This window comes from Leuciscus leuciscus (assembly GCF_965113295.1).
Source record: "Leuciscus leuciscus genome assembly, chromosome: 14".
NCBI lineage: Eukaryota > Metazoa > Chordata > Actinopteri > Cypriniformes > Leuciscidae > Leuciscus > Leuciscus leuciscus.
The window spans coordinates 17,106,642-17,125,032 of record NC_138738.1 but is presented as its reverse complement, the minus strand read 5'-3'; the positions used below and the strand labels follow the sequence as shown (position 1 = coordinate 17,125,032).

The following is an 18,391-nucleotide window of genomic DNA, read 5'->3' as shown; positions in this document are numbered from 1 at the left end:
TAAAATACAGCATTTTAGCACAAAATTCAAAATGGCCGACAGTCAAAATGGCCGATATGGTAAAATTTGATATCAGTCGACTCGGCATGTTGCCCTGAATCTAACGAGACCAATTTTATGATTTTTGGACAAATTGTTCAGAAGTTATAAGCAAAAATAGCCATTTTTCATATCTCCGGACCAGTAGGTGGCGCTGCGCCGAAACGCAGCATGTAGCCTCAGGTCATGCTTGTGATGACATGTACCAATTTTGGTCTGAATCCGATAAAGCGTTGCGGAGATACAGCCCTACGACTGTTTTTGCAAGCGCTACGTAAAATGTGTTCGAGCGTTATTCGAAAACGGTTTGACGAATCAATTTGAATTCCATAACTTTTTGTCAGCACTGCCTGAAGATGATCTGGTTCAATTTTCGTGCAAATCGGACAAACCGTCTAGGACGAGTTCGAAAAAGTAGCTTTTTCAGCACATTCAAAATGGCGGCCATATTTATAAGCCGGAAAATGACGTCATAGGGTGCAATCGAATCGGCATGAGCTCGGGAATCAGAGGAAAAAAGAAATTTGTTGATTGGCCAAACGGTTCAAAAGTTATTAGCAAAATAAAAGTGAAATTTTGGACAGGTGGTGGCGCTAGAGGCATTGGTTTTAAGACACCAAATTTGGTATGGTGACTTTTTGGACTGTCCTCTATCATTGTGCCAAATTTCATAACTTTCCCGCAAGCGGTTCTATGGGCTGCCATAGACTCCCAGAGCGGAAGAAGAAGAAGAAGAATAATAATAAATATAGCTGCAAGCAGCCATTACCGGGGCCAAGCAGAATAAGACGACAAGACATGGCTGAAAGTGTCAGATCAACTGCAACAATGAGCAATTAAAGACATTTAAAGAGGATTTTAGGCGAAATGGCTGAAAAATCATAGAAAGAGTAATTAAAAATATGATTTAATTGATTGTCACTTTTGACCATTAGGTGGCGCTGTCTCAAAATATTTTGGGTACCTTCAGGGGATGGTGCTGATGGCACATTCTGAGTTTCGTAATATTACACCAATGCATTTGTTCAGTATAGCACTTTATTTCACAAAACTGTATTGAAGTCAATGGGAATTTCATGTTTTGTTCTATTATAGCGCCACCAAGAGGCTCAGTCCCACAATTTTTTTTATGTGTCCTCAGAGTGAGCCCATACATATGTGTGTCGATTTTGGTGAAAATATCTCAATTCGCTTCAGAGTTATAGACATTTATATGAAAAAACACGTAAAAAATGACTGACACATGACTTTGATTGGAATTTACTACCCCTAAACATCAATATTTTCGCATTTGGGCATTGGCGTATAGCTATCGACCTATGTTTCCAAACTTCTGACGGTGGTTTCGTCTCGATCGGACAAACGGTTTCGAAGATATAGCCAAATGTTTTTTAAGCGCTAAATCACAACGCTACACAAACCGTGAGGCGAAACCTAGCATGTTTGGTATCGTTGGACTCGGCAAGGATTCAGGAGTCTAATGAGATGAGTTTGGTGAAAATAAGTCAACCACACCCAAAGTTATAAGCATTTGAAAAAAAAAAATCACCACTAGGTGGCGCTGTTTCGAAACTTCTCACGCTCCTTCAGAACATCGTGCTGATGACCCATACCAAGTTTCGTAACAATCCGTTCATGCGTTCTTAAAATACAGCATTTTAGCACAAAATTCAAAATGGCCGACAGTCAAAATGGCCGATATGGTAAAATTTGATATCAGTCGACTCGGCATGTTGCCCTGAATCTAACGAGACCAATTTTATGATTTTTGGACAAATTGTTCAGAAGTTATAAGCAAAAATAGCCCTTTTTCATATCTCCGGACCAGTAGGTGGCGCTGCGCCGAAACGCAGCATGTAGCCTCAGGTCATGCTTGTGATGACCTGTACCAATTTTGGTCTGAATCCGATAAAGCGTTGCGGAGATACAGCCCTACGACTGTTTTCGCAAGCGCTACGTAAAATGTGTTCGAGCGTTATTCGAAAACGGTTTGACGAATCAATTTGAATTCCATAACTTTTGGTCAGCACTGCCTGAAGATGATCTGGTTCAATTTTCGTGCAAATCGGACAAACCGTCTAGGACGAGTTCGAAAAAGTAGCTTTTTCAGCACATTCAAAATGGCGACCATATTTATAAGCCGGAAAATGACGTCATAGGGTGCAATCGAATCGGCATGAGCTCAGGAATCAGAGGAAAAAAGAATTTTGTTGATTGGCCTTACGCTTCAAAAGTTATTAGCATAATAAAAGTGAAACTTTGGACAGGTGGTGGCGCTAGAGGGAGTGACTTAGAAACACCAAAATTGGTGTATTTAATGTTGGGACTGTCCTCTATCAGAATGTCAAACCAAAACAACTTTCCCGCAATCGGTTCTATGGGCTGCCATAGACTCCCATGGCGGAAGAAGAAGAATAATAATAAGAACGGGAACAGATACAATAGGTGCCTCCGCACCTTCGGTGCTTGGCCCCTAAATATAGCTGCAAGCAGCCATTACCGGGGCCAAGCAGAATAAGACGACAAGACATGGCTGAAAGTGTCAGATCAACTGCAACAATGAGCAATTAAAGACATTTAAAGAGGATTTTAGGCGAAATGGCTGAAAAATCATAGAAAGAGTAATTAAAAATATGATTTAATTGATTGTCACTTTTGACCATTAGGTGGCGCTGTCTCAAAATATTTTGGGTACCTTCAGGGGATGGTGCTGATGGCACATTCTGAGTTTCGTAATATTACACCAATGCATATGTTCAGTATAGCATTTTATTTCACAAAACTGTATTGAAGTCAATGGGAATTTCATGTTTTGTTCTATTATAGCGCCACCAAGAGGCTCAGTCCCACAATTTTTTTTATGTGTCCTCAGAGTGAGCCCATACATATGTGTGTCGATTTTGGTGAAAATATCTCAATTCGCTTCAGAGTTATAGACATTTATATGAAAAAACACGTAAAAAATGACTGACACATGACTTTGATTGGAATTTACTACCCCTAAACATCAATATTTTCGCATTTGGGCATTGGCGTATAGCTATCGACCTATGTTTCCAAACTTCTGACGGTGGTTTCGTCTCGATCGGACAAACGGTTTCGAAGATATAGCCAAATGTTTTTTAAGCGCTAAATCACAACGCTACACAAACCGTGAGGCGAAACCTAGCATGTTTGGTATCGTTGGACTCGGCAAGGATTCAGGAGTCTAATGAGATGAGTTTGGTGAAAATAAGTCAACCACACCCAAAGTTATAAGCATTTGAAAAAACAAATTCACCACTAGGTGGCGCTGTTTCGAAACTTCTCACGCTCCTTCAGAACATCGTGCTGATGACCCATACCAAGTTTCGTAACAATCCGTTCATGCGTTCTTAAAATACAGCATTTTAGCACAAAATTCAAAATGGCCGACAGTCAAAATGGCCGATATGGTAAAATTTGATATCAGTCGACTCGGAATGTTGCCCTGAATCTAACGAGACCAATTTTATGATTTTTGGACAAATTGTTCAGAAGTTATAAGCAAAAATAGCCCTTTTTCATATCTCCGGACCAGTAGGTGGCGCTGCGCCGAAACGCAGCATGTAGCCTCAGGTCATGCTTGTGATGACCTGTACCAATTTTGGTCTGAATCCGATAAAGCGTTGCGGAGATACAGCCCTACGACTGTTTTCGCAAGCGCTACGTAAAATGTGTTCGAGCGTTATTCGACAACGGTTTGACGAATCAATTTGAATTCCATAACTTTTGGTCAGCACTGCCTGAAGATGATCTGGTTCAATTTTCGTGCAAATCGGACAAACCGTCTAGGACGAGTTCGAAAAAGTAGCTTTTTCAGCACATTCAAAATGGCGACCATATTTATAAGCCGGAAAATGACGTCATAGGGTGCAATCGAATCGGAATGAGCTCAGGAATCAGAGGAAAAAAGAATTTTGTTGATTGGCCTTACGCTTCAAAAGTTATTAGCATAATAAAAGTGAAACTTTGGACAGGTGGTGGCGCTAGAGGGAGTGACTTAGAAACACCAAAATTGGTGTATTTAATGTTGGGACTGTCCTCTATCAGAATGTCAAACCAAAACAACTTTCCCGCAATCGGTTCTATGGGCTGCCATAGACTCCCATGGCGGAAGAAGAATAATAATAATAATAAGAACGGGAACAGATACAATAGGTGCCTCCGCACCTTCGGTGCTTGGCCCCTAATAAATATAGCTGCAAGCAGCCATTACCGGGGCCAAGCAGAATAAGACGACAAGACATGGCTGAAAGTGTCAGATCAACTGCAACAATGAGCAATTAAAGACATTTAAAGAGGATTTTAGGCGAAATGGCTGAAAAATCATAGAAAGAGTAATTAAAAATATGATTTAATTGATTGTCACTTTTGACCATTAGGTGGCGCTGTCTCAAAATATTTTGGGTACCTTCAGGGGATGGTGCTGATGGCACATTCTGAGTTTCGTAATATTACACCAATGCATTTGTTCAGTATAGCATTTTATTTCACAAAACTGTATTGAAGTCAATGGGAATTTCATGTTTTGTTCTGTTATAGAGCCACCAAGAGGCTCAGTCCCACAATTTTTTGTACGTGTCCTCAGAGTGAGCCCATACATATGTGTGTCAATTTTGGTGAAAATATCTCAATTCGCTTCGGAGTTATAGACATTTATATGAAAAAACACGAAAAAAATGACTGACACATGACTTTGATTGGAAATTAGTACCCCTAAACATCAATATTTTCGCATTTGGGCATTGGCATGTAGCTATCGACCTATGTTTCCAAACTTCTGACGGTGGTTTCGTCTCGATCGGACTAGCGGTTTCAAAGATATAGCCAAATGTTTTTTAAGCGCTAAATCACAACGCTACACAAACCGTAAGGCGAAACCTAGCATGTTTGGTATCGTAGGACTCGGCAACGATTCAGGAGTCTAAAAAGATGAGTTTCGTGAAAATAAGTTGACCACACCCAAAGTTATAAGCATTTGAAAAAAAAAATTCACCACTAGGTGGCGCTGTTTCGAAACTTCTCAGGCTCATTCAGGGCATTGTGCTGATGACCCATACCACGTTTCGTAACAATCCGTTCATGCAGTCATAAAATACAGAATTTTAGCACAAAATTCAAAATGGCCGACAGCCAAAATGACCGATATGGTCAAATTGGACATCAGTCGACTCGGCATGTTGCCCTGAATCTAACGAGACCAATTTTATGATTTTTGGACAAACTGTTCAGAAGTTATAAGCAAAAATAGCCATTTTTCATATCTCCGGACCAGTAGGTGGCGCTGCGCCGAAACACAGCATGTAGCCTCAGGTCATGCTTGTGAGTACAAGTACCAAGTTTGGTCTGAATACGATAAACCGTTGCGGAGATACGGCCTTACGACCGTTTTTGCTAGCGCTACGTAAAATGTATTCGTGCGTTTATCGAAAACGGTTTGACGAATCAATTTGAATTCCATAACTTTTTGTCAGCACTACCTGAAGATGATCTGGTTCAATTTTCGTGCAAATCGGACAAACCGTCTAGGACGAGTTCGAAAAAGTAGGTTTTTAGAAAAATTCAAAATGGCGGCCATATTTTAATGACGTAAAATTACGTCATAGGGTGCAATCGAATTGCCATGAGCTCAGAAATCAGAGGAAACAAGAATTTAGCTGATTGGCCTTACGGTTCAAAAGTTATTAGCAAAATAAAAGTGAAATTTTGGACAGGTGGTGGCGCTAGAGGGAATGACTTAGAAACACCAAAATTGGTGTATTTAATGTTGGGACTGTCCTCTATCAGAATGTCAAACCAAAACAACTTTCCCGCGCTCGGTTCTATGGGCTGCCATAGACTCCCATGGCGGAAGAAGAATAATAATAATAATTAAAGCTGCAAGCAGCATTTAGCGGGGCCAAGCACAATCAGATGACAAGACATGCCAACATTGCTGAAAGTGTCAGACCAACTGCAACAATGAGCAATTAAAGACATTAAAGAGGATTTTAGGCAAAATGCCTGAAAATTCATAGAAACAGTAAATAAAAATATGATGTAATGCATTATCACTTTCGACCAATAGGTGGCGCAGTTACAAAACTGATGTGATGTGGTCAGAGTGATGTGACAATGACACATACAAAGTTTGGTGTCAATATGTCAAGGCATTGCAGAGATAAAGCCTGAATAGTGCTTTTAGCATCATGCCTCAAATTTGCTGCTGCGCTATACGAAAACGGTTTCGTCAATCGAGACGAAATCGATAACTTTTAGTCGGCACGGTCTGGAGATGATACGATTCGATTTTGGTGAAAATCGGACAAACGGTGTAGGAGGAGTTCGAAAATGTATGTTTTGAATGAAAATCAAGATGGCGGACAGGAAGTTAGGCCAAATAAGGAAAACTTGGTTTCTATGTTCTCGGCTTGAGCCAAGGAATCTATTAATACCAGTGGCATTTCAATAGGCAGATTTATTCAAAAGTTATTAGCATTTTTAGAAGTTTTGTTATAACTTTTGACCACTAGGTGGCGCTGTCTTGAAATATGTTGGGTACTTTCAGGAAATGGTGCTGAAGGCACTTTCTGAGTTTCATTAAATAACACCAATGCATTTGTTTAGTATAGCATTTTATTTCACAAAACTGTATAGAAGTCAATGGGAATTTCATGTTTTGTTCTATTATAGCGCCACCAAGAGGCTCAGTCACACCATTTTTTTTATGTGTCCTCAGAGTGAGCCCATACATATGTGTGTCAATTTTGGTGAAAATATCTCAATTCGCTTCGGAGTTATAGACATTTGTATGAAAAAACACGTAAAAAATGACTGACACATGACTTTGATTGGATTTTACTACCCCTTACTATCAATATTTTCGCATTTGGGCATTGGCGTATAGCTATCGACCTATGTTTCCAAACTTCTGACGGTGGTTTCGTCTCGATCAGACTAGCGGTTTCGAAGATATAGCCAAATGTTTTTTAAGCGCTAAATCACAACGCTACACAAACCGTAAGGCGAAACCTAGCATGTTTGGTATCGTAGGACTCGGCAAGGATTCAGGAGTCTAATTAGATGAGTTTCGTGAAAATATGTCGACCACACCCAAAGTTATAAGCATTTGAATAAAAAGATTAACCACTAGGTGGCGCTGTTTCGAAACTTCTCAGGCTCCTTCAGGACATCGTGCTGATGACCCATACCAAGTTTCGTAACAATCCGTTCATGCGTTCTTAAAATACAGCATTTTAGCACAAAATTCAAAATGGCCGACAGTCAAAATGGCCGATATGGTAAAATTGGATATCAGTCGACTCAGCATGTCGCCCTGAATCTAACGAGACCAATTTTATGATTTTTGGACAAACTGTTCAGAAGTTATAAGGAAAAATAGCCATTTTTCATATCTCCGGACCAGTAGGTGGCGCTGCGCCGAAACGCAGCATGTAGCCTCAGGTCATGCTTGTGATGACATATACCAAGTTTGGTCTGAATACGATAAAGCTTTGCGAAGATACAGCCTTACGACTGTTTTCGCAAGCGCTACGTAAAATTTGTTCGAGCGTTTATCGAAAACGGTTTGACGAATCAACTAGATTCTAATAACTTTTTGTCAGCACTGCCTGAAGATGATCTGGTTCAATTTTCGTGCAAATCGGACAAACCGTCTAGGACGAGTTCGAAAAAGTAGGTTTTGAGAGTAATTCAAAATGGCGGCCATATTTTAATGACGGAAAATGACGTCATAGGATGCAATCGAATCGTCATGAGCTCAGGAATCAGAGGAAAAAAGAAGTTTGTTGATTGGCCTTACGGTTCAAAAGTTATTAGCAAAATAAAAGTGAAATTTTGGACAGGTGGTGGCGCTAGAGGGAATGACTTAGAAACACCAAAATTGGTGTATTTAATGTTGGGACTGTCCTCTATCAGAATGTCAAACCAAAACAACTTTCCCGCAATCGGTTCTATGGGCTGCCATAGACTCCAAGAGCGGAAGAAGAATAATAATAATAAGAACGCGAACGAAAACAATAGGTGCCCGCACCTTCGGTGCTTGGCCCCTAATAATAATAAGAACGGGAACAGATACAATAGGTGCCTCCGCACCTTCGGTGCTTGGCCCCTAATAATAATAAGAACCGGAACAAAAACAATAGGTGCCTCCGCACCTTCGGTGCTTGGCCCCTAATAATAATAATAAGAACGCGAACGAAAACAATAGGTGCCTAGCACCTTCGGTGCTTGGCCCCTAAATAACCATAAAAGAATAATCATAATAATCATACGCATCTTTTTTTTCTTTTTCTTATACGCCACATTTAACAAGATTTCATCTTAAATATGAATGAGTATGAATTACACATTTTTACTTAAGTTGCATTTGTTCGGTTCTTTGTTCAATCTCAAACAATTAAAAAAATATATATTATTAAGACATTTGCACAAGAGTTAACTGTAAACTGCAAACATTAAACTTTGCTGAAATTAAATGTCTTTAACTGGAAGTGTTCTGTTAAGTCTGCTTAACTATAATTACTAAAACTAACACTGAAACTAAATATATAAAAAACTAAACTACAAATAGCAAAACCATTAATGAAACTAACTAAAACTAAACTGAAATTTATAGGAAATTTGAAAATGATATTAAAATAAAAACGTTTAAAAATGCAAACCTAAAATAACCTTGGTTGGTTCAGTAGTCTGTCGAGGTCTCTTTAGGAGTTTTGATGATTTATCCATCTAAAACACTCAAAAATTTATACACAAGAATATGTGTTAAGAATTGTGGTTTAGGAACAGCGGAGAATTTGTCTTCCAGGATGGACTCCCAGGGCCATTGGCAATTTGACGTGCATTGTTCTGAGAAAGAGGTGAAAGAAACATCCTGACAGAGAAGAGCCAAGACTCCATACTGAGACGAACTCATTGTCTTAGAGAGGGTAACTAACACAAACACATTTCTGCTCTCATGTGACCAAGAGTGGGGCATAATATTGGTGGAGTTAAACAAACTTTCTTGGACCTTAGTATAAAACCTCCTTTACAACAGTTTGTTAGTTTGGCCTGTGCCCCAAAAGGATGGAAGAAAGGTATTAAAACAATAGAGTCTTTTCTGAAAACCCGGTTCTGATTTTGCAGCATATGAGACGTGTGACATTAACACTTCGCATATTATCACACTCACTGTGATAAGAAAGTAAAGCCAAAAGTGAAGGCCAATGAACATGTCGACATTCTCATATCAGAGTTCAGCATAATCATGAAAGAGTATATGGGTGAAGTATTTATTATTCGTTTTAAACCTAGTGTCAGTCATTTGTTCTTTCTTGTAAAGCACTTAGAAGTGCATTGATTTGTTTGGAAACATGCTTCATAAATGTATTTATAAGATTTAAAATATATATGAATATATATGTTCAAGCCCAAAGATAAAGATTCGATTTTGACATTTTATCTATCTATTATGTCCCATTCATATGTCCCAGTTACACTTAATGTATTGTACACTTAAAACAATTATATTTTGTATTTTTACACTGACAGTGTAATTTGTATAGCTAGTGTATAGTTTTAAAGGGATAGTTCACCCCAAAATGTATATTCTGTCAGTAATTACTCCCCCTCATGTTGTTCCAACCCTGTAAGACTTTCGTTCATCTTCGGAACACAAATTAAGATATTTTTGATGAAATCCAAGAGCTGACTCGCTCCTTCATAGGCTGCAAGGTAATTTAATCTGCCAGCCCAGAACAGTTAAGACATCTTTAAAATAGTCCAAGCCACAGTGGCTCAACCTTAAGTTTATCAAGCGACTAGAATACTTTTTGTGCGCAAAAACAAACTAAAATTGACTTGACTTGACTTTATTCAACTATTCATTTTCTTCTGTGTGGGCCTCTGAGTAAGTTCACCAGAGCGCCACGACTCATGCGCGAGAACTGAGGAGATGACGCTCACGACCATTTGATGGGAAAGTGTGAAAGGTAAGCCATTCATTTTGCGGCATTGGTAAGGCGCTTTTACGTTTTCTCGTTGGTTTCTCACGATTCGGACATCCAGGAAATGCACACTTTAGAACCATTTTAAACACTACATCGAGACCCATCTGCGTCATCTTCTCAGTTCTCACGCATGAGTCGTGGCGCTCATTATGAACTCATTCAGAGGCCCACACATAAGAAAATGGGTGCTTCTCAATTCTTATTTGTGCATCCTCGTTTCCTTTCATCGCTTCTCAGCTCCACCCCCTGTAGGATGTGAGGGAAGGACGCAAGGAAAGAAAATGAGGATGGAGGAATCGAATGAAATCTTTTTTACACATTGGAATTCTTGATCACTCGAGCATCACTCCACAGCATCATCAGCTGCGCTCAAAGGATCTGCCCTTATGTTGTATTAGTTTGGTTATCTAAGAAATTCATAATAAATAATAATAAAGCAAGATACCCTGTTGAAATATGTGAGATGTGTGGTTTAAATAAACTGCAAAGGTAAAGTATAAACTAAAATGATTGTGATCGATGTGAAGGGGGAGGAGAATTTATGTGTGCGTCATGTTTAGTCGATAAAACGCTTCCGCATAGGATACACCTGTGCATCCTCGCTCATATCTCCTCCTCAGGAAGCCTAAACTATTTGAACGATGTCTTAGCCATGTGAGCCAGCTCTCAGATTTCATCAAAAATATTACAGGGTTAGAACAGCATGATGGGGAGTAATTACTGACAGAATTTTCATTTTTGGGTGAACTAACCCTTTAAGTATAAATCTCATCAAGTTAGTGTTTTTAAGCATTTTTATATTTATTACAAAACAATAACTAAAGGCAGTAAAAATGTAAACAATATATTTTACTTGTGAACTGATGTTCAGCTGTTCTTTTAAATAGTCAACCTATTTCAGATCATCAGTCATCAAAGCTCTGTAAACACTGGTCACAGACACGAAGATGTACCTTTAATTTCACCAAACTGATTGCTCACTAAAAAAAACACAGTCATCATATTTTTCGGGCCATTTCACATCTGATTTTGACATAAGATAAAGCGGTGATATGTAAGTGTGTGAGTTGTTGTCACGTCTAGTTTTGAGTTTTGTTTCATGGTCATGTTTCATGTCCTTTATCTTGAAGGTTTCCAATTGTCCTGTTCCTGGCTTTGTCATGTGATCCTGCCATGTGCTCCCCTTGTCACATGTCCTATGTTGTCATTGGGTAATTGTGATTATGTTCACAGGTGTGTCTTGTCTAGTCATTTTATAGTCTGTGTATTTAAGCCCTCCTGTTTGCCATGCGTCTTTGTTTAGTATTGACGTTGCAACTCACTGTTGATGATTTTTCAGTTCATGTTTTAGTTTATAGTGTCATGTCAAGTTGTAGTTTTGTATTTGCTTATTTTGGATTAGCAATAAACTGCACATGGGTTCTCCAAGCTTGTCTCCAGTGGACTAAATGTTACAGATGTTTACTTACTTTTTAATTAGTCTTCCCATTCAGACCAAGTCGCAAGCGCTCACGAAAACAAGAGGCGGGATTTATTGCATAAACCAATTATATCCAATCATAGCGTGATGGGGGCGTGGCCTCCTCTCACGTGACTCAAAAATCAATGGGCTCAGGGGAGGCAAGAGAGACACGGATTCCCGCTGTAACTTTACCTGTAATTTTGTAATATGGATTATTTTCTAAAACCAAGTTTTTGAGGAGGCACTGGCCTTGCTTCGGATGAAACACCATTTAGCTTGTTGGCATCAATTGTGTCTTTCTGTCTTAAACCTTTCTAAAGGCCTCTTAACCAGTTTATCCTACTAAACATAATTAGTATGATTTCTGTGTTGCTGTGGTGGGGAGCGTAAATGAATATGCGGTTTTGTTGTATTGTGGGTGTGTACTGCAGGGTGTTATGTGATTGTGGGTGTGCATGTGATCACACTGGGTGTGTTGCGGGATCAGCACTGCTGGTGCAGAGTGTTTTTTTTTTTTTTTTTACCTGTGAGAAACCATTGGCATTTTCAGACTTTCATCTTGTAATTTCTTTGTCGTATCTGGCCTTGAGCTGCAGCTTGTATCTCATCTAAAGAGGTCATCTCACCCTCTGCTGCTCTGATCTGCAGTTTTGCATAGCTAAGCAACTAAGTAAAGGGTATAAACTCAGATGAGTAACACCAATAATTAAGGACTTGATGGTATAATTTTACTTGAGGACATTCATTACAAGTCTGTATACTAAACCTGCTTCACATTTTCTTTTCATACAGTATGCTTGCGCAAAAAGCAGGTTATCTGAGCTTGTGCTCTATGTTAAGATGTTCATGAATGTATATTGACAGCAATATGTTTACTGACCAGTGCAGGTGATTGTCATCTGTTTATAATGCCACGGTGTGGACACAAGGGTCCTTGTTTGAAATTGGTACTTTTTCCAGTTTGATAGGGTGATTTATTTGAGTTTTTTGCACTTTTATGTAGTATTTTAAAGAAAATTCCAAGCCTAGAATGACATTACAAGGTGTTTAGAATTTTTTGATTAATTTGTTGATTGATTGAATAGTTTTAACTGAAAAAGATAAAAAATATGATGTTAACTGTTTCGACAACTTCACACAAAACAAAAATTAAAAATGAAATAACTAACAGAAGATTTATGATGCTGATGTATTTTTAAAAATGTTTATTTATTTAATGAGTGACGTGGTTACTTTTCACTGAAAGAATCGGACATTGCTTGGATGGCATTTCCTGCAAGCACATTTGTTTTTGTTTTGCTTATTGTTCTCTAAAGAAAGAGATATTAAAAGGAAAATTATGAAATCACATAATATACAAATATATAAACAAATACTTTGTTTGTGAATGGTGTTTATCCCACAATATTCAAATGTTTACAATTTAGTTTCATGTGTTTATCAGCTTCTTTCACTCTCGATTGTTTGCAGTGAGCTGCATTAGGACATTGTTCCTAATGAGTCGAAGTCACCATTTCCCCTTTCTGGGAGCCCAGGGTAGGTCCCCTCCCGACCAGAAGCTGGAAATGAGCGTTAATAGCTAAACATCTAAGTGTAAACATACCGCCCATTTTAATTTTCACTATCAATATCCATCAGAGGAAGTTGAGGGCACAATCTATGTGGCGCCTTCAAGTCTGAGAACTTTTTGTCCATACCATATTATTTATATTATGTCTAAAGCAGTGTAAGTCACATATATAATGAAAAATTTTTCCTGTGTTTGTGCTTGGATTTATCTACCTTTTAATGAATCAATGATTTCTCAAATCACTGACCCCTTGTAGTATGAAGTATCATTAGATGGGGAAATTTCCATTTAAAGATGTGATTATTTGGTTAAAGCTCTCTCCGGGGTGGAGCCGTACCTGTTGCAGTTTTCAGTGGAAAGGAGCTCCCTGTCTCCTCCTAACCTGCTCAAATCAGAGTAATGATGGAGAGGAGGAGGTGGCACTGTTTGCATGCATTCCTCAAGAGGACATGCTGCTCATTAGAGCCTTCATTAAACACAGCTTAGTCTCCATTCTGATAGAGAGACCATCACAGACAATTACACTCAAGCAAGCATTTACTGCCATTAGCTCACCTGACTGAACACACCAGAACACCCAATCTCATTTTGTTCCATTTATCTTTTTTGTATACTCTTGCTTAGAAACTAATGCTCAAGACCAAAACAATTGGTGTTTATTCAATTTTTTTTTACATTTTTTATTTATTTATTTATTTCGAAATGTAATCTAGGGGAGAAAAAGGGGCAATTTTAACAGTTTAAAAAAATATATATTTTCATTCATAACTCAAAAGACTACTCTAAATTAGCAATATTATACATATTAAACATGTAGCTGTATTAATAATAGACAATATATATGTATATACTGTATATTATATATATGACAATATATATACAATATATGTATGTATTGAATTTAATAGCCTACAATACAAAATTATATTAATAAACTACATCTCAAAAAAGGGTACACTTCAAAGTAACAATATCATTGTTTAAAATATTTTATAATATTACTGAATCATCTTCACTTTATGTAAATGATAATTGCCCCATATAGTGCATACAAATATTGTATGTATAAATTATGAGTTCAGTCAGAATCTTTTGTATTTCTTACTAAAGCAGACAATATTTGGGATTAGCACCAGCTGGATTCCAGGGTATGTTCACTTGATCTCCAAACAAATCACTTGCAAGTGACATTAAGTACCATGTACCATGTACGAATGCAAGCAGAAATAAGAACCAAAGTGTTATCGTTACTAGATGCATAATATTGAAACTAAACAAATAGGTTGAGGACATACTTTTAAAATAATCTAAGACAATATTTGTGAATACATTTCCAAAAAATGGGAAGAATTTTTTTTATTATTGGCACTTTTTTTCAATCACTATGTCTATTAAACTGAAAACATATTGGCAACCTTTTAATATTAATACTTCACTGATTAGACATAATTAAACAGTATACTTAGATACGCGAAGATTAATGCAACATAATATTCACCTGCTTCATTGGTTTGATTGATCTATACATTAAACTTAAACATTTTCCAGAGGGAAAAAAAATATTATTTAAAGATCAATTCAAAAGTTTTTTTTTTTTTTTCTGTATAAAAGTTTTTTTCCTGCCCCATCAACATTAACAGTCATTTCAGGACAGTGCGGATCATCTCAAACATACTCAGTCCGTTTTCTCGAACCATTGACAGTTCTGATCTCCTGCCTTTGATGGTGATACATCAGATTTGCTTCACTGTGTCTTGAGTCGCTGCAAGACGTAAATAACAGGATCCCTGCCACAATGTCGAGAAGTGCTGCGGCCCAGCCGATGAACAGTGCGTCCCCAAACTCTGAACGGGACAACACGTGAGGTGTGTTCTCATCGAAGAACTTCATGACAACATGATGAGCGACGTAGGAAATGGGAGTGAGCACCAACATTCCAGCAATGCATAAAAACACGGCAGCCGCGATCTTCAAACCTCGCTTGGTCTGTCGTCCCTCCTCGCTCTTGCAGCAATTGATCTGACTCATGGCAGGGATGGCGAGGAGAAGTCCGAGAAGACATGTGGCATCCGACAGGCACATCAGAACACGGGCCACCATCCACATGGGATCGAGGCCTAGGAGAGTGTCATAGGGGCTGCACTCCGTGCCAATCACCTCGTGGAACACGCACGACTCCCAAAGCCCTTGTTCAAGGCTCGACAAGGAAGATAGCTCAAAAGAAAGTGACATCCACTGAGGCATAATGGTGGCCGCCAGGGAACAAAACCAGCCCCCCATCCCAATCAGCATCCCCAGAATTTCCAAAGCCACATTGCAAGGGTTTGTCATGGTTACCTCTGACTACCGTGTCCCTCTCGGGGTCCAACGGCCTTCGGAACCTCAAGAACCTCTTCTCGGTGAGAGAAATGAGAGAGGAATGAAGAGTATGAGAAGAACAAAAGCACCTTGGATCCTGATATTGTACAGTTCTGCTGGCAGGTTCTTCACAGTCCGTCAGTCTTCAGTAAGAGGCACTCATCATCTGAGCATAGGAAGTAGAGGAGGTGTACACATGGGGAGAGAGGGCACTCAAACTTTAGGCCCTGCCCTCTAGGATCCTTTTCAGAGAGAGAGAGAGAGAGAGAGAGAGAGAGAGAGAGAGAGAGAGGGAGGGAGAGATCTTTTTATTCAGACCCCAATCTGGCAGTAGGAGACCAAAGGCCACACGGGATGCCATTAAACTGTAGACAGGATGCCATTAAAATCTGGATTGTTGTCATTTTCAAGGGACAAACTGTTTTGATTTTATTATACCCCATTAGATTTTGTTTGTATCTTTTCATTTGATTTCCCTGCTATCGGCAACAGCACTTTGCCGTAGGGGGTTGCCATGAGGAAAAGAGAAAGGTTTATAAAGGGAGGAAAGTTTTCACTGTTTATGGAGTTTTTTAAGAAATGAATGGGTGAGAGATAAGCTCCGCTAAGTGCCTGGCAGTCCATTCTTTGACCCACAGCAAATATGCAGTGTACCTAACAAGGGATCTTTGATCCCTGCCGACTTCAACTTCTGCATGGTTATTTATTTATATAATTTTTATTGGAAAAATGTAACATTTTGATTTATACAGTGGGGTCTGAAATAATTAGTTTTTTTAAATATATTTTTTAAACATATAGCCTTCATGTTTTGATTAGATTCATCATCATGGTTACTAACAAAAATTACAATTTTAAGGGCAATTAAGTTTTGTGCAATATCACTGATGTCATTGATACTCATGTGCATCAAAGTATTATCTTGCTGTGCATAAAAACAAAAAAGGAAATGAGAATGTCTCTTTACTACAAATTGATTATATGTCTAATCCATGTTGTTTATGTCTTCTCAATTATGATTCTGATCTCTGTATAAGTGCACTGCAAAAGAGAATGTTGTTTGCTGGGTTTACAGCTGCAAAGAAGACAATAATACAGAACTGGTTTACTCCGCACATGTGTGAAAAAACATATTGGATTCATAGCTTACATAAAATAGTGACTTGTGAATGTACAACAGCACGAATTAACAAGGCTAAACCTACTACCATTGATGCATGGCAATGTTTTTCTTCCAACATATTGGACTATATAAAGGAATGACTAGCCTATATAAGGTGGTTTTTTAATTTTTTATTCTCACTCTTTCATATTGTTACATTATGGATGATATGTCTGTTGCTCCCCTTCCCTGTCTGTTTGTTTGAATGGATGCTCTTTCTAAAGACAATAAAAAGTTGATCACAAAAAAAAAAAAAAGAAAAAAAAAAAGGAAATGAGAATGTGACCTGAGGTGTGAGGCTGTCTCATTTGATCTGGCTTGAGATAGAAGTGTTCATTGCACGTACAGAATGCCACGTATGGCAGTGGCTGAAGAACAAATCTGTGACGTGAAACAGTGGCTCTCCACAAACACATAATTGGCTCTCAACAAACACATAATTAACACACACACATCTCAGACCTTGTCTGAAAAAGATTTTGATTACAGTTAGTTGTGCAAAAAAAAATAAATAAAAATACTTTCATTGTTAAGGAGAAGTTCAGCATGAAAAATTAAAACTCTTTCATCATTTACTCTCATTAATATCATTCCAAACCAATATGATTTTTGGAATCGAACATGGTCACTATTCACTTATGAAAAAGAGTAGCATCAACATTCTTCTACACTTCTTTTGTGGAACGATTCAAGAGACATTAATTATGACAAAATTGCTGTTTTTATGTGATCTATTCCTTTAAATCCCTGTAGAAGTTGATAAGGGATGTTGAGGTTATTATATATAATTATTATAATTAAGAAATTGAGCTCTAAAGCCACTTCTGGAAATAAATGTATTTCATTGGCCTCGTGTCTTTTCTCTCTCTCTCTTCCTGATATTTTATATATTGTTCCACATAATAGTATTTATATTTTTAATGACATTAAATTAGTTTGAACTACAGCATACAAGTGCACCAGTTTGTTACTTACCTTTTTAAAATATTCAAATGGAAGTAGTGTGATGAGGAATGGAAACGGATGAGGAGTAGAAAAACAACATTTTGATTTATTTTATCCTACAGGAAATAGTGTGATAAGGAGTGAGCAAGGCGTTTCTAATAAATACACAGAGGTTTGATCGATGAAGCCAGCAAGCAACTATAGTTGCCGCAGTGTATAGTTGTAATTTTCCTTTTGTAAATATTCTTCTAGATGTTATCCATGTTTTATGTCTCTATGACATGCAAGCAAACAACCAAATAAAGGATTTCAAGTAAAAAAAAAAAAAAGAAGAAGCTTTCCACTTCCTTCCAGTCACATGAGGCTGTCAACTTCCTACCCCTACTTTCAGGAAGCATGGCGAAGGCAAACCCTCCCAAAGAAAGGTCATTTTCATGTTACTAATAACAATTTTTTGTTGACATATATATATCTACATAATCATGAAGGTTCTCTAGAATCATCCAAACAAAACAAATCTTACAAGAGATCTATAGTTTTTTGTATACTTGGTCAAAAGTCCAAATGGCATCTATAGTTGCCGGTGGGCAAATGCCTTGTAAGTACATATCTCAGAGACGTCAGGCATCAAAATCTTTTTCTTTTTTTTTAAACAAATGTAATTTTACTCAGTTTATTAATGTTTTTACTCCACATTTGGACATTTTTACGCCACAAAATGTATATGAATAAAAAAATAAAATAAAATAAAATCACTTTAAAAGTAGCTCTAAAAGTACAAAAATTTTACAACTAAAAGACATCTTTTCACAAGTCTTTCCAGTTAGATTCACATCTACATA

General features: G+C 37.9%; 1 protein-coding gene across 1 annotated transcript; it reads right to left on the bottom strand.

Annotated features, from left to right (window-relative positions):
* Positions 1–14,425: 14,425 nt before the first annotated feature.
* cldn33b (claudin 33b) lies at positions 14,426–15,684 on the bottom strand. The gene has a single exon (XM_082189704.1). It carries the CDS (start codon positions 15,413–15,415, stop codon positions 14,750–14,752), a length of 666 nt encoding a protein of 221 aa, XP_082045830.1. The 5' UTR covers positions 15,416–15,684; the 3' UTR covers positions 14,426–14,749.
* Positions 15,685–18,391: the final 2,707 nt, after the last annotated feature.

Bases quoted from the DNA above. Each gene is read 5' to 3' on its own strand.
- cldn33b (XM_082189704.1), bottom strand. From the start codon at position 15,415: ATGACAAACCCTTGCAATGTGGCTTTGGAAATTCTGGGGATGCTGATT.